General features: G+C 41.7%; 1 protein-coding gene across 3 annotated transcripts in view; it reads right to left on the minus strand.

Moving 5' to 3' along the window:
- LOC122409581 (mucin-12-like) overlaps positions 1 to 12,136 on the minus strand; it is a 46,642-nt gene that overhangs the window by 13,540 nt on the left and 20,966 nt on the right. For 2 of the 3 annotated variants that reach the window (XM_043417260.1, XM_043417257.1), the window contains exon 2: positions 1,947 to 2,483. In XM_043417260.1, the coding sequence (XP_043273195.1) occupies positions 1,947 to 2,355 (409 nt within the window). In that variant the 5' untranslated portion in view covers positions 2,356 to 2,483. Of the gene's footprint in view, positions 1 to 1,946; positions 2,484 to 7,064; positions 7,162 to 12,136 lie in introns of those variants that run through there. The other variant, XM_043417258.1, reaches the window with a different exon arrangement.

The following is a 12,136-nucleotide window of genomic DNA, read 5'->3' on the forward strand; positions in this document are numbered from 1 at the left end:
TTATGGCTGTCTAAATTGGATCGATTTCTACTCCCTAATTAAAGATATAATCAATTTAAATGAATCTCAGAGTTATTAATTCGAAATCGTAAATACATTTTTTCAACTTATCTTTTGGCGAATAAAATTACAAGCTATTAATTAATCGGGAATCCGATTAATGACCAAACCCGAAATTTCATTCGTTCCTGGCGAAAATATTACAGTTTTTATGTAAAAAATCGCTTTGGAGAACGCAAAGCGAAAACGCAAAGGGAAATGGATTAAGAAAAAAGTATTAATAAAAAGACAGAAAGCTGTGACAGGAATGGGCCAAGCCAAGAAGAAACGAAATTTCGAAATAAGCAAATGTGAGATTATACGAGTGCTCGTTACCAATTTCGTTCAATTTTTAACGTTATATCTTTGTTACTAAGACAATCGTCTCGAATTTTTTCCCAGATCTTCGTGTTGTGTACTTCTTCATAAACTTTGTTTAAATAACCAATAAGATGAATCCTTTAAAATTTGATATGAGTGTCGATTGATTATCCGTTGAAACTCTGTGTAAATTTTAAGACTTTCTTAAGAAAATCGTTCCGTGCGTGAACTACCGTAATTGAAGAAAACTATTCAACGTTTGTCAAACCCGATCAGCGCAGATTTTTATCGTGATAATTGCATTTCTGCAAGCTGTGCAATGAAATTCTATAATAAATCGTAAATGTTTTCCAAGTGAGAGCTATCCTGTCAAAAAACCTTTGCATCGGCATTGAAATCGAGGGAGAAATAACAGATGTTAGTTGAGAGGATGAAATACTCGGTAGAACGTTATGAGTGCGAGCATTAAAACTGCTAGAGTTTCAGACATTCTCTACTCATTCGATACATAAGACGCGTGTCTGATGAACGCGCAGGAGACAGGAGCTTCTTATCGGAGAATTTCACCGACCTCGAACGACTTTTTGCATCTCTGCATAAAAGACGCTCAAAGCTCTCTCGATGTTTATCTTTCCATTCGAAATTAACGATCGAAAATATACGCTTATGAATATAGCATATTGACTATTAAACATGCTACTATAAAATATGCACACTCGCATATATTTCCACCTAATTACACACTCAATAGTCGTAGACGTTTGTAATATATACGCGTAACAAGCTCGTTAATAGAAAGAAATAATTCGATGCTCGCTTTCTATACGATATCTACGTGCATGTTATTAATAATTTTACATGTGCTTAATTCAACGCTGGACCACCATTCGTGAGCGTTGCTCGATCATTCATCATAATGGTTTTTCTTCTTTAAAGATGCTTCATTATCAGAACATTTTTGAGATTATTACACTGAGAAAATAAGTTATTGTAACAAGGAAATGTGGCATTACGGGGCGCTGATGAAATATTATGATCATCGCGAGATTAAACATGATTAAACGAATAAAATAGTTATGGGTCAAACTGCAGATTCATTCTCTCCAAAAACATTGCAGTTTAATGAAGAAAATTCTTCCAATAACATCAATTGCTGTTGAATCGACAATTTTTTTTTGCTCAGTGTTCTTGGAATCGTATTTTCGAAAGCTTGAGAATTTCTAATATTTTGCAAGCAACGCGATTATGTCGAATGAATAAAATTTTATTGCGATACGTAACACGTTGATAAAAATGATGCTGTTACTGATCGATGCTCACGATCACGTTCTCGAGATCGCGTATTATCCTGAACGTCTGAGAATACTTTGAGCAAGTTTTGGAGAAGTGATGGTGAATACGTTGGAAAGTGTGTAACGTGGGTTTTGGTTTGTCCGGAGTTGATTTTTTTTCTAAATTGATTTCGCAGTGTCGCTGATGTCAGGATGGAAAATGCTTGATCGTGGAAGTGGGAAAAGCAGGATTTTCGTAGGAGAGCTACGGTGAATGAGAATGTGATATATTTAACGAAAAATTTCTCTTCTTACCATTCGTCTGAATGCTGGTGGCACTTGTGTTGAGAAAGCTGGCATCGTTGTTGTTCCCATTGCCATTGACACCATTGACTTTAACGCCGCTTGGCGGTGAGACAACGCCATTTTTTTCGTTGCTATCGGCCGGAAGCTCGATCCTCGTTTCCGTTTTGTACGAATGCGATTCCGTACCGTTGCGAACCGGTTCTACGTAGTGCTGAGATACGAAGGATTTTTCCTTGTTTTCATTCTCCTTTTTCGGAGACTCAGTCTTGTGATCGTGATCCTTAATGGTCGAATTGTTCGTGTGTTGTTCCTGCTGGAGACTCTCCGTGTGGCTGTTCTCCAAGGTACTTTGACTCGGGCAGTCCTCGTCGTTGCTAAACGCCGGGTTGTCCTCGCCCCCCGTATCTGACATCGTCATCGGTAATGCTCGTTTTCCCAATCCTTTTGTCCCTTCTTCGTGTCCGTATTACCTCCCAATTTGAGGAATCTTTCGTCGGGCTTTCAGCTCGACTTCATAAAATCGATTAATCTCATACGTTCGGAGATCTGAAACATTCGAGGAATCGAATACACGCAATTATTGTTGTGCACGAGAATAATACAGTTCATTTCATTATTAAATCTTCGGCGACAATTATCGATACGTAATTCCACGTCGGAATATGATTCGCCTGTCTTCGGACGTCTTCAAATTGCGTGGCAAATTAAGCCAAGTTGAAATGATTTTGGTATTCTCAAATGCTAATGATAGCCCAGTGGAAAATATCCCAATTGAAAATAACTTTAATGAAAGATATTTTCAATTTTTCATGTTTTAGCTGAGTTTTTTTGTGTTTGAGATATTATCGCAAGGGGATATTTTCCGTTGGAATATTTCAGCTGAGCTTCGTGCTGATTGTTAACAAAACTCACAAATTCAATGCCGAGTTTTATTTTCGTCTCTAGCAAATAATTTTTTAATTTCAATTTTTTCAATTGAAAATATCCCATTTGAAAATGTTATTTCTAACACAATAATACCACACGGTACATTTTACCAAGGCCATAAAAATGGTAATTTCAATCGACCGATAAGAATTTCTTCAAAAAGTGAAGTTTTTATACCATTAAACGAGTAATTTCATCTCATTTTCATGAGGATTTGAAAATAGTTTAAATCTCGTACTGTTCTCTCTTCACGATGGTGATTCGGTTGTTATTCGACGAGAAAAGTCCTTATTGATTGCATGTTCATTTTCCATATACTGAATTTACTAAAATGCTTCGGTGCTCGACGAAATCTTTTCGAAGTTGAACCTTAAGGGAGAGTTATGTCGGAGAAATACATGGGTGAGCCTATGGGTTTTCGGGAGAGTCAGTTCGTTCAGTTCCCAGACGATGTTTTGTCTCGATGCTTTTTTCGATATTTTTTCTCTCCTTTTATACTCTTTTCTTCAGGCTTGTTTCGGTCTTCTTGCACCTTCACGGCTTTGCAGCGAGCCTCGGCATCCTGGAAGTTGGTCGGATCACGCTCTCTTTCGCTTTCAACAATTTTTTTTGCTCTCGTATATATCCTGGGTGCGTTATACGGCGAAGCCACGGCAATGCTGACTCGCTGAGGCTCCCCGAGCCAAAAGAAGCAAAAAAACGAACGCATGAGCGATAAAAGGAAAAAGAGCGAAACTCGCGAGACGCGTGTTTGGGGGTCCGAGAGAAGAGTCGCCCCGGGGCGACGTTCAACGCGCGGGCATCTCGTGAGAAGGATCCTCGGAGGAGTCGCTGTACGAAAGCCGAGAACACACGGTAGGCTCTCGTTCGTGTGGCTCCATGTGAGAAAAATAAACCATTTTAATTTCCTCAAAACTATTTTATTTCGAAGGTCTTTTCATAGAGTCGTAAACACAGACCGCGTTGATTCGAAGAAAAACTCTATTAAATGCGCGCTATCCCGGAGAATAAGGGGCTTAAGGCCCTCCGATATACTTCGATTTTGTGCGTTGAGTTTACAACTCCGAAACGTAAGCGAGTCCGAGCCGTTGAGGTATGAAATCCTAGAACAAAAAAGCTAGTCGCCTTGAAGATTTTTTTCTCCTGCCTACAATCATTATAAATTAGAAACTAAAAGGCCAACCGGACCTTTTTTCTTTTGAATGAATAAGTTGAGAGTTTGGCGGGCGCGAAGAAGCGGTCAGCAAAGGTTCTCGAGTAGCAACCCTGTAAATATACTTCCCTTTCGATAGATATATACATCGGCTCGTGTATACGTGTATATATTTCTGCCAGGACGAAAAGTGGTTGACCCTGAGAGCTCTCGCCAGCCACAAAGGACTGATTCACCGTAGGGCTCACCAGGGAGCTGGTTCGCTCTCAGCGAGGATTCTCTTACGGTGCAGGAGCGCAACAGCGAGCGAAGCCTGTGCACAAGCGCATCAAGTAACGATATGCAAGAGATGAGATTCGTGTTTTTTCCACAGGAGCACAGAATTCAGCGTTTATGACTCTCCGAGACTTGAATGAATCTTTTATTTGCACAGAATATCTTCATACGCCCGTGATATTCGTGCATACAATTTTCCGGGGCTGCCTCCAGTCCAGTTTTTTCGAAACGATCTCAAATTCATTATCCGTACACAAACAATCTTAATTCGGCAATTAAAGTCGTCTCAACATACGCTTTAACTTCATTTCCGTCAACGAAGATCGCCGCAACGAATCGTTCAAATTTTTGCCAGAATGCCCCAACCTACTTTCCCAGAAAACATTCACAATCGGCTGGGTGGAGAGCGACAACGCATGAGCGAAAGCCCAACTTTGGGCTCTCCTCATGAGCTTAACTCCTCAAAACTGCTCGTGCCATCTTTGAGACTGTGAATTGTCGTTTGACTTTGCGAACACCCGGTATGTGAGCCCCAGAGACGGCGCATATACAGATATGTTTCTCAAATCTCTTTTCGTACCACGAGAGACGGTCAACTTGGCACGTGACACTATCCAAACGGGTTACTGGGATCCGGTTGGGTTACACTAGAGAACATGCATACGAACGTGCACAGAAAACATGGGTATACGCGTGTATTGCGCCGAAAAAATCGGGACCACAGCATCCGGACATCCGATCTTCTTTACCCGGTTCTGCTCGGAGGCCGCCGTCAATGAGAATATCGCCCAAATCAAATTCGCGTTTACAAGACTCTTAAGATAAAATTAAATACCACGTGCGTCGAGCCTCGTCGAGACGTCGTTATGTCGAGGTTCACCGGTGTCTCGAGTATTTCAGAAATTCCTGTTTAGCTTCTTCCTCTTTTTATATACCGGGAAATAAAATTCAATCTGAGACGATTAAAACACTTTTTGAACATTTTAAAGTTGAAGTTTGTCCGACGTAATTCATTTGTGTTAAGGTAGATCATCCCCGGAGGCTCGTATTTTATGGGTGCCTATAAATTGGATTAAATTCTACTCCCTAATTGAAGATATAATCAATTTGAATTAATCTCAGAGTTATTAATTCGAAATCGTAAATACATTTTTTCAACTTATCTTTCGGCGAATAAAATTACAAGCTATTAATTAATCGGGCATCCGATTAATGACCGAACCCGAAATTTCATTCGTCCCTCGCGAGAATACTACAATTTTTCATGTAAAAAATCGCTTTGGAGAACGCAAAGCGAAAACGCAAAGGGAAATGGATTAAGAAAAAAGTATTAATAAAAAGACAAAAAGCTGTGACAGGAATGGGCCAAGCCAAGAAGAAACGAAATTTCGAAATAAGCAAATGTGAGGTTACGCGAGTGCTCGTTGCCAATTTCGTTCAATTTTTAACGTTATATCTTTGTTACTAAGACAATCGTCTCGAATTTTTTCCCAGACCTTCGTTATATACTTCATTGTTGTTGTGTACTTTTTCATAAACTTCGTAAGACGCGTTCATTCGTAATATGGAAAGATAAATGATTTTTTGCGCATAGCCCCCTGTGTATTTTTCTTCATATTTAAACACGTTTGTCTAAATAACCAATAAGATGAATCCTTCAAATTTAATATGAGTGTCAATCGACTATCCGCTGAAACTCTGTGTAAATTTAAAGACTTTCTTATAAGAAAATTGTTTCGTGCATGAACTGCCTTAATGCGAGACAAAAATTGTGTAGTTTTTGTGTTTGAAGCGTTGGAGATTGCGGAATGTTGATGGGGCTTCGGAGCACGTGTCGTACTAGGTAAATTATGCCACGAGGCCGTGTACCAATGGTTACCAGCAACTGTGTACAACATCCGCTACGAGACAGAAGCGAGAGCAATAATCTTTGACAATAAACATCTTAGAAATCTTCCGAGAACCAGTAAAACAAGTTTCGTATCTCAGCTGACGAGATGGAGCGAAAACCAATCCTCTTAACGTCGGATTACTTGGGGAAATATCGAAGGAAAATCGTTTTGTGAAATCGATAAACACGCAGCCAACAGAAGCAAGTGATTTTTAGTTGAGCTTTTCCCCTCGGTTTCTCTTCACCAAATAGGTCGCTTCCGGTTGTATTTCATCGGATTAATAATTTTTTTTTAGCAACAAAATATTGAGGAGTTTTCCGATTTTCTCGAATTTCTGGGGCGAAAAACTTTTTTCGTCGATCGCGTACTCAAATCTTTCGACTTTATTGATATTCAATCACCGCGCGATGTTTACTGGTTCATGTCCTGACGAATCGTCGAGGAGATAATCCAACGAAGATCTCGGAAAACCGAACGTAACTTTTATTCGATGTAAAGATGCGGGGAGGAGGAGGAGGAGGAGAAAAATCTGGAGTACCGTACCAGCGATCGCTAATCTGGATAAACCTTGCAAGGGTACCGCCGCGGGAGTATAGAACGTCCGTTACCTGTTACACTTTGAATCGATCCTAAATCAAGTTTATCGCTCCCGAGGATTTTGTAGAATGGAAAAAACGGATTTAAACAGATCCTTAAGACAGAAAATTCGCCATAATTTTGCCTTCGTACAAGGTGCCGATAATCTAGCGCGTTAATCTCCCAGCAAGCGCGTGTGTTTCGGCTGGGAAAAGGTGCGCGTGCGAAAGATCCTTGAAACCGATGAAAATAGTGAATTGACGATTGGCTGATCGATACTCAATTGTTAGGACGTCGTCATACCTGAGAGACTCCGAGGAGGGCGATGAAACGTTTCGCACTACGCATTGTCTGTGGAAGCGTAAACTCTCGTGTGACCGAGCTCCTCCTCCTTCTCGCGTGGCACAGAAGATGGATAAGAAGTGAAGCAAAGAAGGAAAAAAGGCTTCCAGTTTCCTGGGAGTGACGTAAGGTGGAAGAAATTTTTAGCGCTAACGAGAACGCCCGAGAAGTGTGCGAAACTCTCGTTCTCTTGAGAGCAGCCTATTAAGCCCGCGACTGAACCAACATGTACACGAAAGCTGTTGCCGTGCGAGCTACAGGAGAGTTCAACTCGGGGTATTGGTCATAGAATTGCGGAGGTTTTGTACGTACTGTTGTTGACTCTATCCGCTCATCTTCCTCCTCCTCTTTTCCTTCTTCTTTCCCTCTTTCCCTCTTTTCCTCCTCCTTCTCCGCGCCGCCGCCACCTTCTCTTTCGATGCCGCGCGCGCTCGCTCGAAACTCACGACTAGCCGAGCGTACAACTGACTCCACGATTATATTGCTCCTCGAAAATGTGCGGACGTTAGAATAAAAATAGTTAAACCGGTAGATCTTCCTGCCGGAGGGCCAGCACGTCCGAAAAGATAAAGCGAGCGAAGAAGGCGCTTTGAAACAGCGAGGAAGAGGCGGAACTAGAAGTCCTGCAGCGTAATATTCTCTGGTATAAACAACAAGCATAGAAATTCTACGAATTGAAAAATTTTCAAACAGTATCCTCGAGTCTGTTAGCATTTGATCGTAGATAATCGATTATGAATTTACCAAAAAGTTGGAGAAGCCAGAGAAGGCTGAATTTTTTATGGGATGCACTTACCGAATTATTAGCAAATGAAAGTGATATTTCGCTGTTGAAGAATTGCTGGGTGCTGACGTAACTTGATTCTGCAAGGTTTTGCGCGCACTCGATCATTTTTTTCTACAAATTTTAACCACCTGTTTGTTTGGAACTTCGACCGTTGAATTCCTTCGGTAATGAGTGAATCGATCGTTTTTTTTATAATAGTGCAAAGTTCGTAGGCAATGTTGGAGAGTTGGAGGGTATTTTGAATGGAGAATGAATCATCGGTTTTCTGTCCGTTCTTCGGACTTTCCTCGTACGTATACTTTGAACCGCAAAGGAGAGAGGGACGGAGGGGGGCAGTTTGAACACGTGGAGTGCAAGCGAGATCGGCTTGGAGCGAGTCAAAGATAAGGATCGTAAAAAACAGGAACAAAGATGAGACTCCTGTACAGGCTGTTGCAAAGCTGAAGCTTGGAGTTGCGCTTCTGAAGGATCGATTGAAAAATTCGTTCATTTGGAATATCAATTTATATCAGAAAGGCACTAAAGTTTCGTCATTCGAATATACGCGTCATCGGTACATGCTCGGGCTCAAGATTCGCGGAAGACTCATACGAGAAGCCAAAGAGAATGAGGAAGAGGGAGACTGAGGAGAAATGGAAAGAGGGGAAAAGAAATTCCTAGTGGAAAGGACGAGTACGAAACATCAAGCGCATAAGCGAAGCAAGCGCTTTGTTGCTAGTCACGTTAAAGGCTTACCCTACTTGCTACTGCTACAGAAATGCGTATAAATATAGCGATAAATGCCAAGAGGGCCTCGTGCTCCGCGGTGCGTGTCGCGGGTACGGTGCGTGCGTGTGGGCTGCAAAAACTTATTTTTCTCGATCAGCGAATAATGTATTCTCGTTTTCTCGACCCGCGAGCTCCAACAGGAGGCACGCGTTGCGGAATCGTTGAGCGTATTTATCGTTGCGAAGAAGTTAAGAAATTGTCATTTAGCCCCTGCGAGTAGAGAGCCCGTTTCACATGTGGCTCAATCTACGCGAGAATCCATCGCTTTGGAAGAGTCTCGATTGCGAGATATTAATTGCCATTCTTTTCAGCAAATAAAACATCCTTTCACAAGAAACGTTATTGCTGCGCAATTCCTTCAACTCCATTTCGAATCGAGTGTCTATATCAAGCCCCAAAAAACATGTGATCGAAAGCTCTCTTACGTCCCGGACCCGCGAAGATTTTCCTCCCGTAAATAAACCTCTGAGCGAGCGATCTCGAGTACCTTCGCATACGAGCGATCATAGAATTTAATATCCTCGGTTTCAAGCGCAGTGTGAGCGATCGAGAAATGCATCGCGTGCCCTCCGATGGTCCAGCAGCAACTCGACATGACCTTTCTGCAGCGTAGAGGTCCGCGCGGAGAGACGAGAGGATGCTCGCAAGCCTCTCGGCCTTACCGCGAGAGGAGAAACAGCAGCGCGTCATCGGGAGATAGTAACAGAGGGGAGTCTTGGCGCACGAGAGAAGAAAGGATCGCGAGAGAGCGGCAAAGGAGAACTCTGGCTGAATCTACTCTCCGGAGCTCTCGCCGCGCGCGCTGCAGCTCATCTTCTCCTTCGGAATCTCCGAGCGTCCTCTTCGTCCCCAGCTGGCTGAGAGCGCGCGTTCCATAGCCCCCGCTCCCTTTCAACCCACAATAAATGCCTCCATATTATATTTATATGTATACGGACGTACATTTATCTTCGTATATATTTATATATGCAGGCATATACGGATACAGAGGCAACAAAACTTACAACCTATACTTTGCAGAGCGCTCGTGCATTCGCGTTACTCAAGATCTACCTTTACTTTCTACATTCTTCGTGAGAGACAATACGCGCGTACACCACCCACGCATACATACTTCATCCGCACAAATGCACGTGTATTTAATACGCTTTACAATGTAGCGGTAACGCCAAATCCTCTCGCTCTGTCTTGTTGTAAGAGCAAACCCAGTTGAGACACGGTACACAACTAATTTTTAATCTTTGGCTGCTTCTCTACAGGCTCTGGTTACACTCAATTTTTTCACCTGTTTCTTATGAGCCATCAACAAAGTGCGGGATTCAAGTAAAACGGTTTCGATTTTTCGAGCCGCTGACACATCGCGGTTGATGAACGATTGACTGGACATTTTTCGATGAGGCTGAGAAAAAAAGTGATTGGGACTACGAAATCAGAAGGTTAAACGTGGTTAAAGGAATGAAATATAGTTTTGGATGAAATTGCAGATTCATTATCTCCGAAAATATTGCAGTTTAGTTAAGAAAACTCTTGCAATCACGGCATCGATTGCTATTGAATCAAATATCTTTGTTTTTCTCAGTGCAATTTCAACGGCAGCCCATTCCAGCTAATGAACTTTTATCGTATTAATTAGCGGAGCTGCCTGACAAATGATCGTGGTCGAAGCTACACGAGAATCCTTTTCTATTGTGATTCTCTCTGAAATATTTTGCTACTTTTTTCTATTACTGCTCAAATTTTATCTTTGGATATCGCATCCCGAAGCCTGGAGCTTCTTCAAACTGCTTACGACTCGAAACTGTTACGGAAGAAATGTAACCGTCTTCGAGGTTATTTAACGAATACCGCGTGCACGGAGCCATTTCTCTATGAATTCTCAATACTTTCATATTTGACAAAAGAAATAGTATAAATATGCGGGTGCCAACATATACGTCGGACTCTTTATCGCATACGTGATACATCGATTAATCGTCGTCGTGCTCTCGAAGAGAGAGTCTGACAACGTGGCTTCGTGTCCACATATATACATGCAGATGTATAATAGCTGCCATTATTTCTCGTCGTTAAATATGATTACGAGGGAGCGTTATTTTTCTACAGATGTACAAAAATGCACAGGCTCTTTTACGCTGAATCAGCTCCAAGTTCATTATCGTTTATTTATCTTTATAATGAATTAACTATACACGAAGAAAACGCTTTCGTTTCGTTCAGTAAAAAATTCATTTATTCAAACGATAGCAAAAGAATTCAGCACCGATTGCAAGGAGCATAGATTTTTTTCAAATTTTCTCTTTTTAGAAACAAATTTTGTTTTTCTCGCGAACTAAAGGCGGACATTAAAAATCTTAATTCACGATCGCCTATATTAAAAAATCGAGTTTCACTGAGAGAATCGTTATATATATTCGAACGATTGACGAAGGTTTTAAAGAAGTTCCGTCAGCCCCCGCAACACCGTAAAGCGACTTCCTTTTTCAAGGAAATTTGCGTAGTTGATCCATCAAAATTCAAGCTTCGACGAGGGCGATCGAGAGGGAAGGAGCATCGAGTCGAAATTCCTTATACATCTGAACAGTAGGCATGTCGTACCAGCATCGCGTTCGTTATCCTGTTCGAGAGTCTCGTTAAAGATAGTTTATGCCGCTTGCTCGTACGGAAGGTGAACACACGATACCGTTTACATAATTTACAATATAATTTTGATTCCCGAGCGTAATGCGATAGCTTGTTTCTCCACGGTCATCAAGGGGCACGTTTATCACTGTCGAGGACGACAGAAAATTCAATTTTTCTATAGAAGAACTGAAAAGCGATCTGTAAAAACGCAATATGCTTGGAATCGCAGGGAAGTTTGCAGGGGATAATTGCTCCTGGGTTTGGACCACGTGAGAACGACGATTTAGAAAAACTCAACAAAATTCATTTCGCGCAACAACATCGCGGCTTCTTTGATAAATATCACGACGGGACAAAAACAGAAAGAAAAAGTTTATTAAAAATTGCATCGAAGCAAAACGACCCGTCCTTGCCTCACCCGTTTCGCGCGTGTAACGCTAAACTCCAAAGAGAGCAACAGAGACAATGGAGAGTGAGAGAGTTGTCGTCACCGGCGTGCTGCAGCTAGGGGCAACGGTGTCACGTTGGCGTTTGTCCGCGCTTACACGCACCTTTCGCTCGCGATCTCAAGATTTTTGTCCCCTCCCTCCCGTTCGATATTTACGCCCGCGGCATCGGTAGACAAGACACTTCGTTTCGTACACGCGACTGCTCATTATTTAGCGAGAAACGGTCAAAGTTAATAACCTTTTCAATTGATTTACTTCGAGAGTTTAGCCATCGTTTTAAACTGCGCGATAATACCATTTTTCTTAACAGTTATTTATAGGAGAGTTTGATTTTTTGCAACTATCAATTTCGCTCGGAGTTTTCATTGGGTTCTAATTACTCGCAGGTAACTGCTATTAGGCAATCC

The sequence above is a fragment of the Venturia canescens genome, chromosome 4 (assembly GCF_019457755.1).
Source record: "Venturia canescens isolate UGA chromosome 4, ASM1945775v1, whole genome shotgun sequence".
NCBI lineage: Eukaryota > Metazoa > Arthropoda > Insecta > Hymenoptera > Ichneumonidae > Venturia > Venturia canescens.